We start from the raw sequence: 26,073 nt of genomic DNA, 5'->3' as shown, positions 1-26,073 counted from the left end.
CGACTTAAATGACTTACTGAGTGGTTTACTGAATATTGGTGAGCATAAGCGTCTCCTGTGTGATCTGCAAACCTCTTCCTCTCATTTAAATCTTGAGAGGAACCCCCAGGTGGACTATATGTTGCCATCATCATCATCTTCATCATCATCATAATTATCATCAATGCACACATATTTGTTTGAAATGAACTGCATTATTTTAACTCTAAGTGCTCATGTGGCATGGATCTGTGCCGCAGGGGCACCCTCGGTTAATTGCCGTAGGAATAATACACAACTCCTTATATGGACATTCTTGGTGTGTTTGTGTTTATAGGTCACATATTCAGGCTTCAAAAAACGGGTTTAAAAGGGTTAAGTCTCTTTGTATAAATTAGATGTCCTTATAGCTGTAACATAAAACATAATTTCACAGTTACCACACACATACAAGCACGCACTGCAGGCAACTGCTTGGGGCCCCGAGCCGATAGGGGCCCACCCGAAACCTCCCTAAAGGGGCCCCACGTCACTTTAACCTCTGTGAAGTTATCGTTCTGCAAGTTGGAAAATGAAGAGGATTATTTACATTTTTTACTCAGTTTATGTTTTTTTCAGTTATTTACAGTATTTTAATGTTCTATATATTTATATTTTTTACTATGTGGGTTCTTTACAGTGTAATTAATTTTTTTTACTGAGTTTATATAGTCTTTTAAAAGCTATTTACAGTATTTTATTGTTCTTTACATTTATATTTTCACATACTTTTTAATTACAAGGTTTTTCCATGTTATTTCATTTATTTTGAAAAAAAAAAAAGATTTTGAACTCATACATTTTTCGTTGGTGTCAGATTATTTGTAACATAATGGTGATGAACACTGGTAGGAAGAAAGGGCCCCTGGGAATTTTTGCTTAGGGCCCCTACACACTCTAGGATCGCCTCTGCATGCACACACACACACGCACGCGCGCACACAGGTGAGGAGTGCAGCAGAGATGATGGTGTGTGTGAGCGGTGGACTGTGGGGTCAGTCACTCAGGTCGCTGTCAGGTCATGTGGTTGACCACAACAAGACAGAGCAGTCCTGATGGTTCTATTGTTTTCTAACTGTTATGTAAACTGATCCTAATTCTAAAGAAAGAAAAAGCTCAATTTCACCTCTCCCCGCATGTTCAGCTCAGCTGTTGTTCACTGACCGAAGAATCTTATGATTTATAATCAAGGATTCTCTGTCTGTCCTTCCATTTCCATGACAACCACTCGGCCAGTCTACTTCACACTTGGTAGTTGTATTGCTGAAGAAAGGTGAGCTGCAACAAATGAAGTGATTATTTAATTAATTGCCAACTATTTTAATCATCGATTTATCCATTTTGATTTGATACATTTATTTTATATGAAACAAACCTCTCTGACTTTAAATGTGAATAGATTCTGTTTTTCTTTGCTCATCAAATATGTTTTCATTTTGAGAAACAACAATCAACATTTTTGAACTTCTTATGGAAGAAACCAGAAAATATCTACATTAATGGAGCTGGTAAAAGGTTGTAGATTAATTTAATTATGAATTCATCGTTAGAGCCATAATCAGCCAAATAAAATTTGATACATTATGATAAAGCGGTAGATAATGGATGGATGGATGAAAATAACAAGTTGTTAAATAACCATTTAATGTTATATACAGATATAAGCTGTAAAACCAAAGACATCAGCAGGTGATAAAGAACAGCAGAGCACAGCAGTGTTCAGTGACTGTAGGTGTTTAATGATAGTTAGAGCTCAGTTATCAGACAGCAGTTACCGTTTAAGAAGAGTTCAAGAAAAACACAGTGATGACCATCATGTGACCGGTTTACAGAACACAGAATTGTGATTTAATCCACCAAATATCAAGGCTGAAGCAGGTTTATATAAAACAGTTCACCAAATAATAAAGAAATATCTGCCTCCATGTTTGTTCTATGTTTCTGCACAAGCCTGATCAGTCAGTTTAAAACACGAAAAGTGGCCGTTGGTGTGCAAACCATCACCAGTGAAATTAACAAATAATCATACATTCAATCACAAATTAATCTCATTAATCTCATCTCACACTCACAGCCACTTCTCATGGCCTGGTACAGAAACGTTATAACATTAATAACATTATTCTTGCAGGTTTCGACAGGTTTGAGTTGATTTATTCTCTTTATGCACCGGTCTAAAGAAGTGGATGTGCAAAGTTTTTTCTTATTTTTAAAACCGTCATTATTAGATCACAACACAGGAGTTGTTGATCCACTGCTGTCTCCATCAGTACGTTCAAATGTCTTATTTTGTGACTTCAGCATTTGAAATCCTTTGTTGAGATTTACCTCAGTGATACAAAGTGACCACACGAGGCAGCAGTAGACCAGCAGCTCCTGTGTCTCTGTGAGCTACAATCACTGATTTTCTCTGTGGACTTTGGTGTGGGAGAGTCTTTCATTCCCTCTTCCAGGTTTGATGACCTATGAAGTCAGCGTTGACTTTGTGTCAGTCATGACTGTGACCTTTCATTTGTGGTAACATTAAAACAGCAGAAAACAAAACTATTTTACAGATAGTAGTGAGTTACAGAGTGAATGGAAACAGAGTTAAAGAAGAAAATAAAAAAGTGTGTGTGTGTGTGTGTGTGAGAAGGTCTGGAATTCACTTCTTTTTAAACAGGACCTTTTAACCTCTGTGAGTTATGATTTGGAAGACTTTTGGATAGTTTTGGAGGCCTTTTTAAAAAATCATTCATTCATTAATTTTCTACCACTTTATCCTCCACATGAGGGTAGTGTGGACTCTGGTGCCAATCCCAGCTGACATTTGGTGAAAGGTGGGGGTCAAACCCTAGACAGGTCACCAGTCCATCACAGGGCCACATATAGAGACAAACAACCAACCACTCTCACACTTATGGTCAATTTAGAGTGTTCAATTTGCCTTATCCCCAAATCTGCATGTTTTTGGACTGTGGGAGAAAGCAAACCTGGAGAAAACACACACGCACAGACAGGGAGAACATGCAAATGACCATGCAGAAAGACCCTTGTTCCGGCCAGGTATTGAACCCGGGTCTTCTTGCTACAAAGGCTCAATTTTTTTATCAAATGTTGAGAAATTACTTTCAATAATACTTGATTTAACGGCAACAGTTTAAACACAGAACAGAAAAAATACATTAAAATGTGTGTTCTACTGTCAGTAGATGATCTGATTCATCTTTCAACCACAAATGTCCACAATGTCTGTAGTCATTGCAAGTGTATCCATGATGAAAAACACATCTGTAAAAACCAAAAGATGTTCTGTAAACAGGCTAGCCAGTTAGCATAGCTCTTGGTTTGTTGCCCTAACAAACAACGGCATGGGTTCCAATAGGACCAAATGAAGAATTGTGTGCTACAGATGCCGAGCTGGCCATTTTAGACTTGCATTTTAAGGCAGGGGCCTGGTATGCAAATATCAAAAGCAAATTCAGATATTCCAACGGTATTTTGCCCTGAGCCCTGTGTGTGTGATAAGAGACACAGCTCTGTTCACATGATGTGTCATAAACCTCGTGTGTGGAGGTAAAGTAGCCTTTGTTTGCACCGTGTCCTTGTGTGAGTGAAACATGATTTAACCCTAAGAACAACCACACAGTGCAATAGCAAATGAAAACAGACACAGGTTATTCAGAGGAGGCCGGTGGTTTTGTTCGACTCAATCACAGAACCTTGCTGTGTTGCCACGGTCTTTTCAAAGGGAGAGTGTTGAGGTCTGAGACCTCAGCCAATGAGGAAGTTTCTCTTACATCCATAGAGGTTTTGTTGGAGGCGGTGCTTGGGCTGAGTTTGCTGCCCTTATAGACATCCCACAGTGTCTCTGTGCTGTTTCTGTGCCACTGCTCAGAGCACTGGCTCCAGCCTTGCATGTTGGTGACCTGTACTGACAAAGGACACACTGGAGGCTGTGTGTGCTCTGCACAGTCCCGAGTGCTGTGGCAGCGTCCTGCCTCTGTGCTGCCAACTGGACCAGACTTTCTCGGGAACTCGTATTCAGGGTCAACGGCCTCCACTTTGATTTGGGTGGTTCTGGCTTTAATGCGCAGTTTATGGGGCAAAGCTGAAGAACTGGCATCGGGCACTTTGTGTGTGGATACAATGACGCTTGTTGGGCCGACTGCAGTCGATATGAACCCTTTGGGGACCTGCTGCTCATCCTCACCGTCTGATGATTTGCTCACAGCACCATCGTCAGAGCCCCTGGGGGAGTTACTGGATGAGTTGGTGACCTGCAGGAAAGAGGCAGGCTGTGAGCAGACACCAGAGAGAGGGATGCTGGTGCAGTTTCTGTACAGGTCAAAGGTATTGGTCTCCTGTACAAAGCTGCCATTCTCTGCTAGTTCTTGCTTGACTTGTGTGCTCCTGCAGAGGCTGAGGGTTCCCTGAGTTGCAGTGAATGCCTCAGGCATGTGAGGTGAATGCTTAATTACCGATATGCAGCTACTTCGCAAATGAAGAGGTTCCACGACCATGCTGTAAGAGCCTTTGTCAGCAGAGGGTGGAACAAGCTCCTGGTAGAGGTTGACTCCTGTGGAGCTGGATAACTCCTGAGCCTCTTGTGCATATGCAGCTGAGCTCACCAAGCCAAATTTAAGTTTCAGCGACAGCAGCTCAGCTTTGAGCGAGGCATTTTCCTCTCCAAGAGCCATCAGCTTGTTCTCGAGCACGATGTCGCCGATGCGCCGCTTCTCCCTAGATCGCTTGGCTGCCTCATTGTTTTTGCGACGCCTCTCCCAGTAAAGGTTGTCTTTCTTCTCATCTGGGATAAACTCTCTTTTCCTGCGACGAGAGGTTTTGGCCTTGAATGGAATTGAAGATATTTGGGGGCCCACCGGGTCTCCATTAGCTCCCTGTAGAGCCACAGCCAGGACCAGATCATCTTCTCCATTATAGGACTCACTAGAGTCAGCCTCTTGTTTGACTGATTGCATATTACCACTGTCAACAACTGACAACATGCTGATGGCTCTTCAGCTGTGCAACATACTGCATGTATAGATTAATGGCAACTACCACATCCACTTCATCCACTTGAGGAAATCTGTGAAACATTGAAACAAGAGAGGTTTAAATATCAGAGCCACATTGATACAAAGGAAATTATAAATATTTTTCAATTCACTAATGTGCAATGTCTCCACAAACATGGTAGTGAAGAGTAAACATTTCATATTTTATTTATCCTTTTTACTAATTTGTATCACTGTTGAATGACCAAACTGAACAAGAAAAATCTAAAAACTGTAATCAGTTTATATTTGTCTGTTGTTGCTTCTCAGTCCGAGACACATCACACTCCATTAACTCCATTGTTACATGAAAATAACAATAATAATAATAACAATAAAAATAACTAGAGGCTCCATCAAAACTAATAAAACTGGTTTAACACAAAACTTGAACTGACTAAACAATTACTTATTAAAAAATATTATTATTAGGTCTAGAACTATGTTGAAAAATGAAATTATTTATTAATTGTTTAGGATGTTTTGGCTATAAAACCAACAGTTAGAAGAAGTGTGGTTCACGACTTTAACCTGTGGCGGGCAGCATTTAACCTCTCAGTGTACAGCCTGCTGGAATTCATTAAGAGAAGAAGAAGGGGAAAAGCAGACCTAGACCGGAAGTTCCAATTAACACTGTTTTTTTGGTGTGTATCCGCGCCATTACCTCGTTCATGGAGCCCTGTAGTTTCGAAACAAACAGTTCAGCCACTGCTGAGAACGTGTCAATGTCTTGATAATGAGTAGCACTGCATCCACCGTTCCAGAGGGGGGAGCTACACTTCTGAGAGCTGGTATGCTTAATTACATTACTTCCAGGTATTGGCCAATCACATGACAGTTGGGAAGGCTCTACACTGGCTGGCCAATCACAACACAGTCTGTCTTATGGGGGTGAGATTTTAGTCGGAAACAGCGCAGCTGACGAGAGCTTCTATTGGCTCGTTTCCAGCAATTAGGAGGTTTTTGACCATAAAAACAAGTTAACGTATGTAAGTAGACCTCCATAACTAATATATGTGCCATAAGACCACTCTATTGGAGCTTTAAATGCGTTAGTCTCTTATTTCACACAGTGTCTGACTTCTGTCTCAAGTATGCAGCCAACACTGGTCTTGTCAGCTGCACACTTGAGACATAAGTCAGACTTGCAGCCTTAATCATTGGGGGCTTGTGTCTTGTGTTTTGTGTCAGCATCCTGGCAACATTTAGGGCAAAGTAAGCTGTGCCTGTGTGTCAGTATCTCATACAATCACAGTTGAAACCTAACCATCGAAAATGAGTTTACTGCCAATTCATGATGCACTGCAACACAGGACCATTAAATAATTTGTTAAATAGTGAAATAATTATATATTTTTACATAAAATGAATTGGTATTTTAAATTATTAATGACACATTAAATTAATTAATGGTATTCACTTAATTTTGGCACTTTCCAAATTGTTATATGTTGTTTACGTGTATCTTTTTTACATAATCTCCTAATAAAAAGATAATTACAACATTTTTTGGGGCATTTTCCATCCTCATATTGAGTATATATTCTATATCATATAGAATGTTTTAACAAATACTTGTGCGGGACAACACCACTGTTTTGTGTCCGATACCACAAACTCGAATATCTACCAATATTAGTCTGAACACTCATTTGACCATTTAAATATGTTAACAACACAAATTTGTTATTTCAAAGTCCTAATTCTCCAACTGTGAAACAAATCTTGCTCTCCCAAAATAAAGAAATGAACCACTCAGCTAGATGCTTCTGCAGATTTTAATTTACATTTTCACTGTGCACAGCAAAGCATTTAAATTTTTATCTGTACATCTGATCTAAGGATTTTGACCAGTATCGGACCAATACAACTGATTGATAGCGATTCTCTTCCCTATTGCGTGGAAAGATGAGTGGGGAAATTTTCCCAACATGGATCGTATAGTGTTGGATCATCTTTAACCTTTGTCTGTTCTAACGAGGAAACTAGAGCTGCAACTAACGATTATTCTCGTAATCGATTAATCTTTCGATAATTTTCTCGATTAATCAATGAATCGTTTGGTCCATACAATGTCAGAAAATGCTAAAAAAAAAACGTTGGAGCTGGAAATGACGATGTTCTCGAACATCTTGTTTTGTCCACAAGCCAAAATTATTCAGTTTTAATGATTTCTTTGTTATGTGGAGCAAAGAAACACAGAGAATATTCACATTTATTAAGCTAAAACAATCAGAAATCCTGTTTTAATCATGAAAAAAGCTTCAAACCGATTACTCGATTATCAAAATAGTTGGCGATTTATTTAGTAATCGATTCATCGATTAATCGTTTCAGCTCTAGAGGAAACATTCTATGACATCAGGACTGAATTTGGAGGACACGTGGTAGGAGACACTGCTTCGCTCTCGCCTAACACAGGGGCAGAACACTGGGTCCGGCCCGGGCAGAAACACAGGGTCCGGCCGTGCGTCCTCCATATCACGTTCTCTGATTATGTGTCCGCGTTACACAACAGTCACTCCTTCCAAGCGTCACTAATGTGTGTACTTGCAGACATTATGCAATGTTTGCTGTGTGGTGACTGGGACAAGTGGACCTCGTGTGTCTTTGTGTATCTGCGCGCGTGCGTAGAAATATGACATGTTCTATCAATAAATGATACCTTTGTGGTACTGTTACGCTGCGCGTGCGTGTAAGAAGGTGCTGTAAGCAGCAGTCCCTGTGCACATTCTCTTACGTGACATCATCGCATTGCTTACTCATGACACTGAACCACGGGCTTCGTGTCCGTCTTCAGAGCTAAAGACAAACTACATGAGCTACAGCTTTAGAGACGCGGCCTCGTCGCTCATAACCGACACACACGAGTTTTCAGACACTGTTACAACACCGTTGCAACAGCCGTGCTCACCATAGTTGGCCTCCGTGTGCCTGACTATAAACAAACAAACACCTACATGCTGTGTCTCTGATAACGGCCATTATCCAGCCTCCGACCGTCATGTACCACGTACACTTTTCATTCAACGCAATAACAACGTCTCGAACTTGCTGTTGGTAGAACATTTATGAGCTATTTAGTTCTTCTTTAGCCGAACGACACTGTAACAATGTGAAATAAAGGCTAACGTTAGCTGCGCTGCTCTGCTCCACAGCACATTATCACTGGAAGAAACAACAATAAGACAAGCTTTAATATTGAACTCAAAGCAAAACAGTACCTCTTATAACAGCCGGCTGGATGAAGTGCTCTGCTTTTCCACCGCGTATCAGCAACATGTGACTTTCACATCAGACAACAACGAATCAAGCGAGGAGATAGAAGGCTACTCGTTACCAAGTATTGTCGCCTCCCGACGACTCTTCCTTTCAAGGTGGACTCACTGGTTACTGACTCATGGATCTGTGTTAGTAGGTCAATGCTTAAGTATATTGGCAGCATGGATGAAATGACAGGTGCTGCGGCCAATCATAGTGCAGCAACCTCCACCGTTCAGCCAATCACAGTGCATCATCCTCCACCGTTCAGCCAATCACAGTGCAGCATCCTCCACCCTTCAGCCAATCACAGCGCACCATCCTTCACCGTTCAGCCAATCACAGTGCAGCATCATCCACCGTTCAGCCAATCACTCTCATACTCAATGTGCGCTGCTTTCAGGCTTTCTTTTTTTTGTTTTTCAATTTTCAAAACTCCATTTAGCAAAAAAATATTTTTTTACAACCGAGTATTAGGGTCACATTGAGAAAAAAAATCACAGACTTCGAGAATAAAGTCTTACTTTACAAGAATAAAGTTTTCTATTTACGAGATTAAAGTTGTAAATGTATACTATGAATAAGTGTTGCCTGACTGACATCTGGATGGAGAACCATGCCCCCACGCTGTCAGACACAAACTAGTCTCTTCAGAGGCGATTCTAGAGTGTGTAGGGGCCCTAAGCTAAAATTCCCAGGGGACCCTTCCTTCCAACCAGTGTTCATCACCATTATGTTACAAATAATCTGACACCAACGAAAAATGTATGAGTTCAAAATAATTTTTTTTCAAAATGAAAGAAATAACATGGAAAAACCTTGCAATTAAAAAGTATGTGAAAATATAAATATATAGAACAATAAAATACTGTAAATAACTGAAAAAAACATATAAACTGAGTAAAAAGGATATGCATTACACTGTAAATAATCCTCTTAATTTTCCAACTTGCAGAACGATAACTTCACAGAGGTTAACGTGAGGTGGGGCCCCTTTAGGGAGGTTTCCTATATGTCATTGCAAATTGCCCATTGTTGTTTAAGGGGGACGGGGAGGCGGCTGGTTACTGCACATTTCAGTAAAAACAGCCTTCAGGCTCCGAGTGTCGGGGGCCCCTATCGGCTCTGGGCCCCAAGCAGTTGCCTGCCTTGCCTGTTCACAAACTGCGCCTCTGAGTCTCTTCTACAAGTTGTGACAGGCTAAGCCTAGTGTGTGCAGAACTGGCCTCTTCACATGTGGACTCAAAACAACGGGCGAGTGAGCAAACAAGAGGTCTACAGTCTTAAAAGTGTTATGGTATAGGTAATGTGTATGTACTAAAAAATACCCATACAAGTAGTTATGTCTCCTTGTATTAGTTTGTCCACCTGTTATTGACATATTGCGCAAATAGATATTTGTATGGTTTGAACCTATGTTTTTTTTAGAGGAAATATTCAAACATAATTTTGGAGCAATTTTGACAGCCTCAGCACTCTCACAGTCGTCGATCATTTTCACATGGGTGAGGCAGTGAGCCAAATTACCTGGGCAGGCACAACAGAGAAAGGAGATGTAACCTTTCCCCTTATGATGACATAAAGCAAAGATTCCAGATTGGCCCATCTGAGCTCTCATTTTCTCAAAGGTGGACGATGATACCCAGCGCAGTCTTTTCCCTATACCTTAATTAATCACAAGTCAAATCTGAGCCCTAAACCGATCCAGCAAAAATTAGGTCCTGTCTCCCTGGATCCAGGTTTTGGTCTCGATGCGTGACTGCTGGTCCTGAATATACAAATAAATACATTACATATACAGTATGTATATAATATGTGCTCCCCAAAAAGGATGCTGTTGCTCCCTTTGATTAATTTATTCATATCAATCAATCAATCAATCAATCTTTATTTATATAGCCCACAGTTTACAAAACATAGTTTGTCTCACGGGACTTCACAGGGTTGGTAACATCCTCTGTCCTTAGACCTTCGACCAGGGTAAGGAAAAACTACCAGGGAAAAAAAAAAAACCCTTGTAAAAGGGAAAAAAGGTAGAAACCTTAGGGAGAACCACAGGTGAGGGATCCACTCCCTGGACGGACAGACGTGCAGTAGATGTTACCCAAAACATACAATACACAATGACAAGAATAAAAAGTGAAAAAAAAAGAAAAAATATGTCTGTATGTCATATCAATACATTAATTTTTTTCACTGCGAAATCTGTGCTCGCGCAAGTGGCGAACGCCATCACAGCCCCAGCCTCTGTGTTTCAGTTCAGGGACTGTGCCAGAAGGAGTCTGTACTGAATGATTTTGTGAATCAAATCAAAAATTTCAAATTATATTTTTGTTACTTCATGTTTTCATGTGCCTGACAGACGATCACAACATACAATATTTTTTTTTTATCAGAGAGAAATAAACAATTTTCTTTAAATGAATTTATTTAAAGACGGTGCAAACAGTTTCTCCTCTTCACTCAATATATACAGAATATTGGAAGATAGTGACCGAGAGTACCGAGTAGAGACTGGAACAGTTCAGCTCTGTCCCCAGTCCTCTGGTCAGTATAATATATATATATACATACAGTATATATATATGAGATGTTTTTGTCTAAAATAAAAAAATGTGACACAGAAAACAATTTATGAAAAAATCTCAAAGATGAGGAGAAGAAGAACAGACAGAAGAGCAGACTGCTGCTGTGAGGCTGCAGTACCACTGACAGAGAAAGAGGGAGACAGAGAGCAGGACTGTAGTAAGAGAAACTGTGTTTGTGTGCATGTTGTTCAACTGTGACCAAAATGTAAATTTCACTTCAAACTGACTTCATTTTGGACACGACACACACACACACACGCACACCCCCCCCCCCCCCCCCCACACACACACACACACACTAGTGACTAGTGACTTGTAAAGCAGTTGTTTTCAGTGTAACTGAATCATTAGGCTCAGTTAATTAAAAAGATTTGTTCACAGAATCATTCAGTACACTTTCGCAGTGCAGTCACAAAATACACCAGACTCCTCTGTTAAAGCTCACATATAGTGGTCCTGTTGCACATATATGTTAGTTATGGAGGTCTACTTACGTACATTAACTTGTTTTTATGGTCAAAAACCTCCTAGTTTGAGACTCAAATCTCTCAACCTGGAAGATTAAGAACCCTTTAAGAACCCTTTAAGTCCCGCAAGGGGAAATTCAATTCTGCAGTGAGTTAGTGAACACACACAGCACACAGTGAGGTGGAGAACATGCTAACCCAGCGCAGTGAGCTGCCATGCCAGTGAGCGGCGCTCGGGGAGCAGTGAGGGGGTTAAGTGCCTTGCTCAACAGCACTTCAGCTGCGGACTAGTCGAAGTGACATATCAGCACACCAGCTCTCAGAAGCGCAGCTCCCCCCTCTGGAACAGCGGATGCACGGATTAATGCTACTCATTATCAAAACACTGTTTTAACAATGTTTAAAAATAGCTTCTTCACGACTCCCCACCGCAGTCCCTTTTATGACTTTGACCCGGAGTCAGACCCAGAGTCAGAAGACACTGTCGCTCATGAAACACCTCCACAACGGACGTTTTTCTTCTTCTGTGGTTCAATGTACACAACCGGATGTTTCAAAGATCTCGCTGAGCCCGAGATTACAATAAAACACAGCGTTATCGGCAGTGACTAAACTGTTTGTTTAGAACCTTCAGGGCTTCGTAAACAAGGTAATGATGCAGATACACACTAAAACAGCGTTAATTGGAACTTCCGGTCTAGTTCTGCTTTAAATGTTGAGATTTGAGACATTTTCTTACTAAATGTTGGAGATTACCGCATGTCTTCAGAATTTTAAGTCCTTTTAACTGATCTACAGCTCAGCATTGTTCACTTTGATTCTTGTGTTGTGCTCATGACTCTTTCAATGACGACACTTTGACCAATCAGTGGACGGCAGTCTGATGACCTCATGTATAGTATCGGCTCAGCTCGCTTGGCACCTCGCCAGAGCAGGTACTAAAAAAATAACCAGGTTACCAGGTACTATCGATAATGGAAAAGCAAAAAATAAAAAAGGTTCCATGACGTGCCATGCCGGTATATTGGTCATGTCATGTGTCTATATCTGTCCGACTTTAGTCGAGGCCAAAGCAGGTGACCGCCTCTTCTCTACATGTTTGTAAAATAAGAAATTCATTTGCAAACAAAACATCATGACGTTCACAGATTTTGTAATATATGTTTGCATGTGTGTGTGTGATATCAGCTCCTCCAGTAGAAACACCTGCAGTGTTTCAGAGCAGAGGTTGCTGCTGAATTTTACAATTTACATTTTTAAACACTTTTTAATCATTCACATTTGACAAGGTGGTTAGTAACACATTTTCTGCATCAGAAGTCAGTTTTTTATTGCTTTACAAGGGCCTTAATACTCCACAGACAGAGGACAGAATGCACGGTACAAAAAAAAAGCTTAAAAAGACATTATAGGCTTAGTATTTTTCACTGACTCAGAAAAACTATAAACACATAGAATGTTCAAAACCAAAGTACATAACTTACATATCATACAGCTATAAAAATGGATGTGAATATTATCAGCCTTGTGGGAAATAATGTCATGTGGAATGAAACAAAAAGGAGATTCAATAAAATTCTATTTGTGTTATTTTATGAAAGAAAGTAACATAATCTGAATCTCAAGTTACTTTCAAAACCTACAGTACTTTCATTCAGCAAAAATCATATGCTTTTATAAGTGTGGCTTTTACTTATCACAAAATAACAAACAACAAAAACAGCATCACATTGCCATTAAGGGGGTGCACAAGCAAAGCATGTGTCGACTAACACAGACACAGTGGATTACAGCTGCAGTCAGTTATCTCATTTACTTTCTGTCATTAGCATTCTCCTCCCAACCTCCCTCCTCTCTACTTTACCTCATGAATACATTTGATATCCTTCAACAAACAGCCTAACCTCATACACAGAAAGGACCGCCTCTATGTGGCATTCTATCTCTTGGTTGGATAAAGTGTTTTGGGAGACTGGAAACATTTCTCAGAGATTTAGCCTCACAGAGAGATTATGTTTTAGAGATAATACTCTAGATCAGTGAGATAAACAAAACATAGTTAACACAGATTTGAACTCACAGTAACTTAAACTTCTGGGTTACATCGGTTATTTCCATAATTGATTCATCTGTTGATAATTTTCCTTAATTCATTGATTAATTGTCTGTTCAATAAAATGCTGAAACATGTCAACTGGTGTTTCTCAAAGTCCCAAATGTATGTTTTTGTCCACAGACCATACTGGTTTTAATTACTGAAAAAAGCAATTAATCGATTTCTTTATTATGTTATTGATTAATGATCATTTATTGGCGGCAGCCCTAGTAGCAAATCTACTGGTTTGGATTTAAACTCTAATAAAAAAAAACTGCCATTATAAGTTGGTGGAAATATGTTGAAGGAGCATCTAAAGCCATCAGTATGGCTGCCTGCATAGAGGAGTTTGTCATTGGAGGTGACAAAATGGCATCTGACGTGTTGAAGATGAGAATCTTGCCAGAGGCAAGGTACAATTAGTTTGGCTTAATACTCAGCACAGGTATGTAAGAGGTACAGACATGAGACACACTTGAAATGTATCAATGCTATCTAAAAAAAACATTCAGTCACAGTTTCACAAAATTTCTCTTTCACTTTATACTTCTCATTGAATTCTCTGGCTCTGCTGTCTTTCAAACTGAAGGAGAGAGACTTATGTGTCTGACAAGTGGACAACCAATTCATCAGTGTGTGAAGGGTCATTATCACCTAGCAATTCCGTTTCAGGCACCAAGTCCTCATGTAGGCCTGCTTCTTCCTGGGACACCCGGTCTGCCAAGTCCTCATCAGTGGTCTTGGAGTTCTCATTTAACAAAGCTGCTCGCTCCGTTGCTGATGTGTTGGAAGGGGCAGTGGTGACGTAGCCAGTAGATGTGGATCCACTGCCACTATGGTGAGAACCCGCTTTGCTAACCATTTGTGGTGGGTGGTGCATCTGTTGATGGGGCATGGCCATGGGTATTTGCATGGGGTAAAAGTTCTGCAGGTATGGGTATGCTGACATGGGGTGGTATCCATTGACAGGAATGTAGAGTTGTGGTGGCACCATGGGCCGATGCATTTGACCCTTCATAGGCATGAACTGGGGCTGATGAAATGGTGAGCCCTTTTTAGGGCTGGTGTAGCGTGAGGTATTAGCTGTGCTCATGCTGATGTTGCTAACAGGGCTGGTGCTGAGAGAACTGGTCTGGGTTGTGTTGCTGGTGCCAGAAGTCTGCGCAGAGCTGTTATAGTTGGACAGACTCTCCCAGGAGCGCAAGCGTGTGTGCATGTCCTTGAAGCGAGGTCTTCTAGCTGGAAATTCACTCCAACACTCCAGCATGAGAGTGTAAATCCATGCTGGGCAGTCGTCTGGACAATGCAGCAGCTGGTGGTTGCGGACCATCTCAATCACATCCTGGTTGGAGTAGCCACAATATGGCTGCAGACCATAACTGAAAGTCTCCCACAGCAGGACACCGTAAGACCAGATGTCAGAGTCGGTGGAGAACTTGCCATACATAATTGCCTCTGAGGACATCCAACGAATAGGGAAAAGGCTGGTGCCCATTAGATTGTAATAATCGGCAGAGTAGACATCTCTGAAGAGGCCTAGATCCAGAATCTTGATGTTGAGTTTGTCAAAGACCAGAATGTTTCGGGCAGCAAGGTCTTTATGGATCACTTGTTGGCTGGAAAGATACTCCATTCCAGCAGCAATCTGTGTGATAACATGAAGGAAGTCAGCCTGCTCCAAAGTGGACTTCACTGTCTTATCGTCATCTAAGCTGCCAACATCTGAGTTGGGGGAGCGCATCACCAGGTACTCATGTAGGTCACCAAGACTGGAGTAGGAGAATATCATGCTCATTGGCTGCTCTTTGGTGACAATACCCAGCAAACACACTAAATGTTGATTCTGTATTTGAAAGCGGAGCATGGCTTCATGGCGGAATTCATCACAGAGAGTGACATCCACCTTGTCTTTTAATGTCTTGATGGCCACCACCTGGCTCTGCTCACCAGGTGTGGTGCCATACAGTTGGCCTTTGTAAACCTTGCCAAACCGATCCTCACCAAGCTCCTCCATGAATCGTACTGCTGACAGATTAATCTCCCTCAGCTTGGTCTGCAGAGACAAAGCACAGGTACATGTCATCAAAAAACAATGTAGTATAAGCAGTTCAATATTAGCCATTAAACTATAAACCCTTAAGTAACCTTTCTTAAAGGGCCCATATTGTGCAAAATCAACTTTTTAATCATTTTAGTACTGATATTTGGGACTCAGGGGGCCATACCAGTCCCCAAAATGTGAAAAAACAAGACTCAGTCATGTTTTAGTGGTTCCACTTAGTGTAAATATAGGCGATAAAACACGCAATGTTTAAACCTCCCGCGGAATTACGACATAGCGACACATTTCACTGTGAATGTTGGCACCCCGCCAGGCAGAGTACTTCACAGCTCCACCGTAGCTCCTCCTTCTCCATGTGAAATACGAGAGTGCAGGCGAGGGAGGAAGAGTGGCTGCACAGCGGAGCACAGTGTTTTACACAAACTTCCAGCTCAGAGGATTTGTGTGTCCAGTGGATATATTTTATTTATGAAAAAAATGTTCACAAGCTTCACAAGCCCTTTGTTGTTGATCGTGTATGTAAATTCCTACGCTAGAAAAACACCTTGAACGCACCAGTTACGTGCATCTGCAGCGAGTGACATGTGTGGATCAATAATATGAAGAGCATGCATTTGAAAGCACTGCAGAAAGATGTAGATGTTGTCCTACATTTCTTCTCAACCAAAGGCTGCCTTTCTGTCGTATTTCCACGTTCTCTCCTCATATTATTGATCCACACACGTCACTTGCAGCTGTAGTAACACTGGTGCATTCAAGGTGTTTTTCTAGCATAGGAATTTACATACATGCCGCGCGGCGCATTAATTGTTTTTCTTCGATTCTAATGTTTTTATGATCGCGAGAAGCCAAGAAGCCACCGTGGTCACTCTATGCACTACGGTGAAACGCAGTAACAACTGGTAAACGGACATTACTATGGAGTATACAGAGCGGGGGTTGGGACGATGGTGCATGACAATAGGTGATAAGTGGCTACAGTATGGCTGTGGATGTATGTACGCAACCGGATGTTATCAGACTGTCATATTTGAATCAGGGATGGTTGTTCATGTGTCCTATAAACTTTTAAAATGGCATCTTTTGCTGGGTTTTTATGACACAATACTGACTATGACCTTTTTGAATCTCGCACCTTATTACAAAAAACTAACACTAAAAAGGATAAAAAACTAATACTTAGCTTGTACAAAAAATAAAAACTAAGAAAAACTAGCAAACTAATTAAATCTAGTTAATACTGTTTAAATAAAACTAAGGAAAAATCTATTTTCCAAAACTATTATAACCTTGATCTGGAGGTGATCCACCAGATAGATTTTAAATTAGACAGCTCTTCATCACTGTGTGTATATGTTACCTGGTGTTTTTGCTGGTTAAGCAGAGAGAGCTCCACGTCCTGGGTGGGAGGTGGCGTGTCCGTCGAAGCCTTCTGTTTATTACGACACACACACACCAGGAAGAAGAGGCAGGCGATGACCAGAGGGATGGCAATAGCAGGGATTAAAATGAACAGGATCTCCTTCCTGGGGTTCTCTGGAGGCTCTGGAAATAAAAACAGATGGAAGTAAGTTAATTTCTCTGACAACAGTCATTCTTTGAAAAGAACAGATTATCTGTGGTACGGCTATCAAGTGTGTAATTATCGCCTTCAACAGTTAGATAACAGGTAGATAATCTACTCTCATTAGTCTACTGATATCATGTCACTGTAGATAGTATTCATTAGAAGCCACGTCCTTCATCATGGACGGAGAATGGAACTGAACTCATTTGCCATTTGCAGCGAGTGAACTTCTTCTGGAACAAATGTGATCTGTTCTCTGAAAAGCAAATCAAGGTTTGTGGAAAAACAACCGAGGACCAACTGAGCCTGGAACCAAAAATGAAACAAAGAGACAAACACATTCCAGATATTTACAGACAAGGAGCTGAACCCAGAAGGCACGTATGGTGAAGATCAGGGATAATCATCTCCCGAGGAACACTTTTTCTTTTCTTTTGTGAGGTGACAAACACTTTTCCTTTCCATTACTTTTTCTTTTCTTTTATTGAAGCCTGGACACATTATTTTCAGACAATGACATGAAACGTGTCAATATGGAGAGATTACTTTGGGTCATGTGTTGCATATGAAGTGCATGTGTTTGTGTTTTTATGGTGGGAGGAGCTTAGGACAGAGAGCCTCCTTCCCAAAACACAAGTATTTAATCCCCTGAAGACTGTTGTTATTATTATAGAGAAAAATACAGTGAAAAACAATCATCATACCAATATTCTTTTCTTTGAAGGCAATGCAACAATATACTGTACATGGATGTAAGGTGTCTACATTGCACAGACTCTGAGATAAAACACATAATGCATAATCACTTTGAATCTTTCGCCTCAGGTGTGTTAACTGTTCCTTTGTTTAACAAGTGTTTTTTAATTTGACTTTTGTCCATTTTTTTGACAATTGTTGGAGATTAACCCACGTTTTTAGGATTGTTAAGTCTTTTTAACTGATCTACAGTTCGACATTGTTCGGCTTGAATCTTGTGTCGAACATCTTGCTCATGCCTCTTCCTGTGACGACACTATGACCAATCAATGGCCGGCAGTCTGGTGACGTCACTGCTCGCCAGAGCAAGTACTAAAAATAGTACCAAAATAACCAGCCACAGCCGTTCCATTCTTTGGCACCCTTCCCTTCAGGCACCAGAGTAAAATGGTACACCAGGGCAGAGCTAGACCGGCTCCACTCACACCAGTCATGTGAATGAGCGATGGAAAAACGATGGGTGTAAATATCCCACGGAAGTAAAGACAAACGTTCTGTCTGTTCTCATACGAAGACTGTCTCGTGTTGTTGACTGTTGTGTCGCGTTCACCGGTACTACGTCATGTTACGTGGCCATCGGCCACAGCCCTCACGTAAAGGTACTGTTCTCAGTCCACACACAAGCCTGACCCTGGACTTTGGACATTTCAAACTGAACCATACTGTACTGGACCAAACTGAAGTGTACCATGACAGAAACACAGTAATAGTGTCATTGACACACTTGTGGCTTTCATCCCCTCTCATGTACAGTGGAAACCAGAAGTTTACATACACTGTATACATTTTTTTCACACTGTCTGACATTAAATCACATTAAACTTTGTTTTAGGTCAATTAGGATTACTAAAATAATTTCTATTTGCTAAATGCCAGAATAATAATAAGATATATTTTTTTAGACAATTTTTATTACTTTGTAACCAGTTTGGCGCTACGCTTCGGGTCATTGTCCATTTGGAAGACCCATTTGCGCCCAAGCTTTAACTTTCTGGCTGATGTCTTGAGATGTTGCTTCAGTATTTCCACATAATGTTCTTTCCTCATGATGCCATCTATTTTGTGAAGTGCACCAGTCCCTCCTGCAGCAAAACAACCCCACACCATGATGCCCCCGTATTTCACATTTGGGATGGTGTTCTCAGGCTTCCTCCAAATGTAACAATGATCATTATGGCCAAACAATAAAATTTTAGTTTCTCCAAAAATTAAGGTATTTGTCCTTGTGTGCATTTGCAAACTGTAATCTTGCTTTTTTTTATGTTTCTTTTGGAGTAATGGCTTCCTCCTGGGAGAGTGGCCTTTCAGCCCATGTCGGTACAGTACTCGTTCCACTGTGGATAATGAAACACTCTTACCAGCTTCAGCCATCTTCACAAGATCTTTTGCTTTTGTTCTTGGGTTGATATGCACATTTCAGACCAAAGCATGTTCATCTCTGGGACACAGAGATTTAGCAAATAGATATAATTTTAGTAATCCTATTTGACCTAAAACAGTTAAAGTTTAATGTGATTTAATGTCAGACAGTGTGAAAAAAAGCCTAGCCATAGCACCAGCGAACTCGGCAACTAGAAGAACTGAATGAAATTTCTTGAAAACGTCTCCAGACGTCTCCATCACACCGGCTGAGTTGGAAAATAGGTCTTATGTCCAAAATTCCTAACTATCACTTTAAAGGCAGTGTATGATGTCCCCACCTCACTCTGCATGGACCCTGCAGCAAAATAGCTTACATAAATGGAAGAGATGGAGGTGGAAGTTTGTGATTATGATTATTTGGTCATGTCAGAAACTGTGCCAGGAATGAATATCAGTGTTGTGGTCCTCATCTGAAGAGTAGAGTGTGTCTCTACCTTCAGTGGATGACAGGTTTCTCTTTCTATTGTGACATCATCATCCTCTCTAAGCAAGCCATTCGTCTCATTTGTTATTCTTTGTGACTCTTTGTTATTATATTTACACATACTTTATTCTAAAGTATGTGTAAATATTCAGTTATTACTACAAATTTGCTATCAAAAGTGGTGGAATCCATTTTAATTTAAGAGTGACTGAATCCTGACCTACTAAACACTTACACTATTACTAATGTTAGTAAATAGACCCAGAAGCACATGTCCTCAGCCTAGATATACAGCATCTTCCCCTTGTGTCCAAAGACTCTGTAAAGACTATTATCACACTATTGTGTCTCGTTTGCAATGAAATACACTTATATATATACATATATACATACAAAGTTATTAATGTCCTTACGACTGAAGATGAGGCACATAAATAAATAAATAAATAAATAAATTGTTCCTCATACTCATTTTCAAAGAGCACTCCTTTAAAAGGTGCGATACGAAGAGAAGAGTTGTTAGATTGTGGAACTTACTGCAGGGCTGGATGTCACACAGGTCCACCCTGACATGAGGGTCTAAGGTGAAGCACCACGGTGCCTGCATCTGACCTCCTGGGTTGCGGCAGAAGTTGTGACTCCCCCATAGCTCGGGGTATTCCTGCAACAGGTGGTGGCTGTGAGGGAACTGAGAGCTCCACGGCTGACAGTGATGACCAGATTTAGTGATGCTGACCGTGCCTTTGTAGTCAGCTCCACTTCCATTGTAGCAGATGTGATCTGAGGGGGAATCTGTGGAGCAGCCAGTGACTCAATATGAATATTCAAACACTGCAAGAGAGCTGACTTTGTAACATTTTGAAAAATGACTGCACGTGTGTTCAGTGAGTTAGAGCCCCAGGACGCAACTCTTTAAACTTTTGAATGTATGAGAAATGTTGTTCATTTGGAGATTCCAGCTTATTTTATTTCACTAGTTTTCACAATGCTTTGAATGTTTTTCATTCATTCATCCATTTTCTGTTGCATTAGCCTCCACATGAGGGGCATCAGGAGCAGCTGATACAGGGCAAAAGGTGAGTTCACACCCTGGAGAGGTTCTTCCATCATCATTCACTCTCACATTCACACCTACAGTTAATTTAGAGTCAACAATTAACCTCTTCATATTTTTGGACTGTGGGAGGAAACTGCAGAACATGGAGAAAATATGCAAGCTCCACACTGAAAGGCCCTCAGTTGAATTGGGATCCAACCTGGGGACCTTAGTGCTCGCCACTAATCCACCGTGTGGCACTGAAGTATTTCAGTATTATGAAATAAACTAGACTATCACATCCTGTTGCTATATGCCTAGACTCCTGTGGTTCACTCACACTTCCTCTCTCATACTCAGGGAATGAATATGACATCATTGTGTCATTGACCTTTGTCTCCCTAGTTTGTGTCTTTCCTTTCCTCCCTGTCCTGTCTCTCTCTCTGTCCTCATCTTGTAGGCTGTAGGATCCAGATCCAGTTTTGATCATTATTGTTATTATTATTACATCACTATCAGTCATATTGGTATCATCATTATGCTGTAATTAAAGTCGATATCAGTATAATTTTTGATCAACAATCTCTGCTGCCTTTATAAAAGACATTGTAGCTATAAACATGTCATATCATATCTGCTCCTTGTCTCTGTCTTCTGTCTCTACCTCATCTCCCTCTTGTCCTTTCTCTCCCCCCTTTCTGTTCCCCATTTTTCCTTTCACCCCAACCTGTCGAGGCAGATGCTGTACATCTTTGAGTCTGGTTCTGTCAGAGATGTAATGTGCAAACTGTAATGTTGTAAACGTTTCTGTTTTACTATGTACAGATACTTGAGATAATGTATGTTGTACCAATTAAATTGAACTGAATTCAAATGACCCACGACTTAATTTTTTTTTGTGACTGGACCCATTAAGTTCCATTCAATTAAATTGTATTTGTATAACACAGTACAGTTCATTATCTCAAGGCTCTCTACGCAATAAGACTGAAACCTTTACAATGTCAAGTTTCCACTTAGCGAAAACTGAATGGAAGTCAATTTTTAGTTGAAGTTGTGAGTGATGCTCTGCACATAATGTCAACAGACACTGATTGGGTGTTTCTACATGGTGGATGAGATATCTTGGTACTATTACGTCTGTGGAACAGATGATCAATTTACACTTACTTTACTATACATATAACTACAATTGATTCATTTGTCATCGCATTAACGTGTCAGCATTCACGCGTGTGCATTCATCAACCTACATGAACCTAGTTTTTCTGGTGGCACTCCAATCCTCATACAGGAAGCGGCATCAGGCGTTCCGGGCCGTGGCAGCAGGTGACAGCTGGGGAGCTTCAGCTGCATGAGGATCATGGGATTAGATCGGGCGATGGTGTACTCTGCGTGGCACAGGTCATTCTCCAGGGCCTCGCACTCATCACGACAGAGCTGACGGCGCCGAGGGCCTCGGGAGCCCTCATCACACAGAGGGAAGACAAAGTAGCAGAAGGACGGGATGGCAAACCTGGAGCACTGGTCTGACAGATGGGTGGAGGTGCCGATCATAGTGAAAGCAGCTGAGAGAAAAACACAGAGACACATGTTTGTGTTTTAATCATATAATATAGTATACATTATGTATCATGGAATGATACCTAAAGGAAAATGTTTGGGGAAAATATGATTTTTTTTTCTGACAAATATCGCTATGTTATTGGTGATATAATTTTATTAATAGTGTTCAGTATGTGACCATTTAACTGATACAAAGAAAATATTTGTAAACTTTTTAAACCATGAAACAACATAGAGGTTTGTGTTTGTGTGTATGGGAATGTGTTACATCAGGCTGATGGACATACACTAGTCTAACTATTGACAAAGACTGAAGTAACCACTCAAATGGCGCTTTTCCACTAAATAGTCAAATCACGGCACGGTGCCATACCGTCCTGTGATTTGTTCACAGAATCGTTCAGTACCTCCTACATTACCGGAGAACAGACTCTATCTAACACAACTGAAATACAGTGGAAGGGGTTGTGATGTGTAGGACCATGAAGTGGAAATGTGCCAAAAGTACAAAGAAAGTGGTGATCAACAATTGTATTTGTGCAGGTGCTCAGTGTGGAGGCTATTTGGAGGTTTTTTTTGGCAATAAGATGAAAAACACAATATTTTTGCTTTAGGAAAGTTGTACAATTGGTCAGGTGAGACCAAATACTGGGATCAAGGACACATAAAGCATCTGTTCAATATTCATAGTTTTTTTTGTTGTTATTTTTTTTCAACATGATCATGTCAGGGGCCAGGGCATCTGACCAGCAGTCCTCAGAATCAGGAGGTCTCACAAATAAGGCTATAAGATCAAGGCAGATATAGTATTATTTTAGAAGTTCATCATGGCCGAGCCAAAAATTAAGCAGAGAAAAATATTGAAAAAAAAAATGGATGCTGACTGACACGTGGTCAGGAGAGGGGAAGGGAGGTTGAGTTTTTACAATAGTGAGGATAAAGAGGTTGACAATGGATGGATGTTTACGGTGGTGTTGTTGTGAAACTGTAGGGGGAGGGTTGCAGAGAAAAAGGTATCAGAAAACCAGACACAAAGAACTAAAAACACAAGGAAAAGAAAACAACCAAATGTCCAAACAGAATAGTAATATACAAAAATCACACAAATATGACACAAATATTGAAGAGAACCTACTCTGATGGAACAGAAAAGGCTCAATTTTCAAGTGATAATAAACTAATGAAAACACAATTTTAAATATTGTATTCAATTTCCATTGATATCACCTACACTGGACCTTTAAATAGCATAAAACAAAGAGCACTTCAACAAACAAACAGATTGCAGCCCTTCTGATTAGTTCAGGTGTTTGCTGGAGAACATAGTACTGTATGTTAACTTCTTCCTTTCCTTTTGGTTGATCCCTTCAGGGGTCGCCACAGCGAATCAACCTCCTTCATCTGGCCCTGTTCTCTGTATCCTCCTCTCTCACACCAACTAACTTCATGTCCCCTTTCACTACATCTATAAACCTTCTCTTTTGTCTTCCTCTAGACCTCCTGCCTGGTAGATCCAACCCCAGCATCCTTCTACCAATATATTCACTATCCCTCCTCTGTACATGACCAAACCATCTCATTCTATGGAGGTAGATTTGTGTCTTTATTATTCAATAAAAAAAAAACCTTGACTTCAATCAAAAAAAACCCTTTTCAATAAAACAAAAAAAGTGTTTGAATGCAAAAAAATATTTGAGATAAAACATTGCATTTGAACAACAAATTACAATGATATGATACAATGATACAACTCTTACAAAATTCAGCGGCACGAGTGCTGACGAAGACCAAAAGGCAGGCACATATAACACCGCTTTTAAAATCAGTGGATTGGCTTCCTGTGTGTTTTAGGAGTGATTTTAAGATCCTTTTAATGGTTTTTAAATACCTTAGGGGTCTTGGACCTTCTTATCTTTTAGAATTGCTTTGACCATATGAACCCTCGTGGACCCTGAGATACTCCGGCACTGGACTTTTAATAATTCCCAAAGCTAGAACACAAACCTACGGTGAGGTATCTTTCAAGCACTATGGCCCCCGTCTGTGGAATAGCCTGCTGGAGTACCTTAGGGCTGCAGAGAATGTCAATATTTTTAAAGACCCACTTATTTAATCTGGCTTTTAACTAATGTCTTATCTTCTTAGTCAGTTTTTATATTTTAGCCCCTTATATCTTGTATATATTTTTAATTTCCAATTATGACAGTCCATTTTATCTATTTTTATTAATGGTATTTTATTTGCATTTTATCTATTTTATTAGTAGTATTTTATTTTATTTCATTTATTTATTTTTATATTCTTAGCCTGTGTAGTTTTTATGGTTTTATTCCATATATCCATTAATTTTAGGTTTTTATTCAGTTTTATATTGTTTCCTCAGTGGGAGCTCTCTGTGCTGGGGGCTGCTATTGGCTGGGATGTCTCTAACTCATGGCAAACATCGGGTCTATGGCAGTGCTTCACTGTTGAGGGCCACTCATGGTGTTTCCTGACCTGGCTCCTCTGTATCGAGCAACACGTTTCTTAAATCTTGTTTATTTGTGTGTATGTGCAGTACTGTGCAGAAGTCTTAGGCCACCATTAGATTTGTTGTTTTAGCAATGCTATAATGACAAAAGAGGATCATTATTTCTATTTCACTTTACTGGAACACGTCCAGAAAATATGTATGAAGTATTTTTGCTTTTTTCCAGAAAAAAAAACAAAAAAACATCCTCTACAGGTGTCAAGTATTTAGCGTAATCTACCCTTGCACTTGAACAATAACACAGCTCTGTTAATACTGGAGTGGAAACTTAATTAATGTTATTGGCAAATCTTGTGTTTGGCCTACAATTTCATTTATAGAAACCAGTGCAGTGCCTGAAGATTTTTCAGTTATGGTAATGCATGATAAGAAACTTAATTAAAGGCTAACATTATACAAACACTGTGGCTTGGCTGACAGTCACAACATCCAGCTACGCTTATGCTAATCGGAAATTAAAACATTTGCATTGTGCCTGATGAGGTTGTCCCGTGTTTGTATTGGGGTCGTTCCTATGTTCCCCGGGTCCTATGTTCCCCGTTTTTCCCAAAAAAGGTCCCCCCACTTTGTATGTGACAGGGGAACATGGGACCCTTTTTTTGAAAAAGGGTAGGGTTAGGGTTCGGGTTAGAGAAAGGGTCCTATGTTCACCGGTCACATACAAAGTGGGGAACATAGGACCCGGGGAACATAGGTACGGTCCCGTTTGTATTATGTTAGCCCTACGCTAATGCTAATCGTAGCCTCGCTAGCTTACATTTGGAAACGGGTTCGCCAAGTTAGCCGCAAAGTAGTAGCATGCTAATGCAAAATAAATATCTGCTTGCGTATTGGTGAATGGACACCTTGTCATTTCAGTATAACACCATGTTCTGCGGTGAACCGTGTGAAAATGTCTCACCCACCGTGAGGACAGCCTCTTCACTCCCACCTCCCCGCTCCAGACAGCGCAGCTGTTGCTGATGAGCAACTGCCTGCCTGGTGAAGCGTGATAAATCAGCAAAATTGCAGCATGATAAATCAGTAAAAATTTTAATTCCTCCAAAACATTTGAAAATCAAGGATGCACACCATCAGGCCATGCTCAACCCATATCCACAGTCTTAGAGCAATCTGGCTAACGGGCAGCGAGATATGCCTGTCACAGACAGACAGACAGACAGACACACAGAGGCAACTTGCTTTCTAGATAGATATCTGCTGTAAAAACGTCTATTACGCCAGGTTTTGTGTGTGCATGTG

General features: G+C 40.5%; 2 protein-coding genes across 2 annotated transcripts in view; both read right to left on the bottom strand.

Moving 5' to 3' along the window:
- Positions 1-1,776: 1,776 nt before the first annotated feature.
- On the bottom strand, positions 1,777-8,428 carry nfil3 (nuclear factor, interleukin 3 regulated). Its single transcript, XM_083902633.1, has 2 exons — positions 8,282-8,428; positions 1,777-5,089 (listed from the first exon to the last, which is right to left on the bottom strand). Exon 2 carries the CDS (start codon positions 5,004-5,006, stop codon positions 3,711-3,713), a length of 1,296 nt encoding a protein of 431 aa, XP_083758759.1. The 5' UTR covers positions 5,007-5,089; positions 8,282-8,428; the 3' UTR covers positions 1,777-3,710.
- A 5,638-nt stretch (positions 8,429-14,066) lies between these two features.
- Positions 14,067-26,073, bottom strand: part of ror2 (receptor tyrosine kinase-like orphan receptor 2) — a gene marked incomplete at both ends in the record, with an annotated part of 31,760 nt that continues 19,753 nt past the window's right edge. The window contains 4 exons of the mRNA XM_083902363.1: positions 14,067-15,521; positions 16,891-17,075; positions 20,237-20,491; positions 21,989-22,303. Coding sequence (XP_083758489.1) covers positions 14,067-15,521; positions 16,891-17,075; positions 20,237-20,491; positions 21,989-22,303 — 2,210 coding nt within the window. The remainder of the gene's footprint in view (positions 15,522-16,890; positions 17,076-20,236; positions 20,492-21,988; positions 22,304-26,073) is intronic.

Source organism: Microchirus variegatus (assembly GCF_963457635.1).
Source record: "Microchirus variegatus genome assembly, chromosome: 16".
Classification (NCBI taxonomy): domain Eukaryota; kingdom Metazoa; phylum Chordata; class Actinopteri; order Pleuronectiformes; family Soleidae; genus Microchirus; species Microchirus variegatus.
Note: the sequence above shows the minus strand (reverse complement) of the source record. Positions and strands in the feature narration are given on the sequence as shown.

Coding starts and splice junctions, on each gene's coding strand:
- nfil3 (XM_083902633.1), bottom strand. CDS start 5,006: ATGTTGTCAGTTGTTGACAGTGGTAATATGCAATCAGTCAAACAAGAG.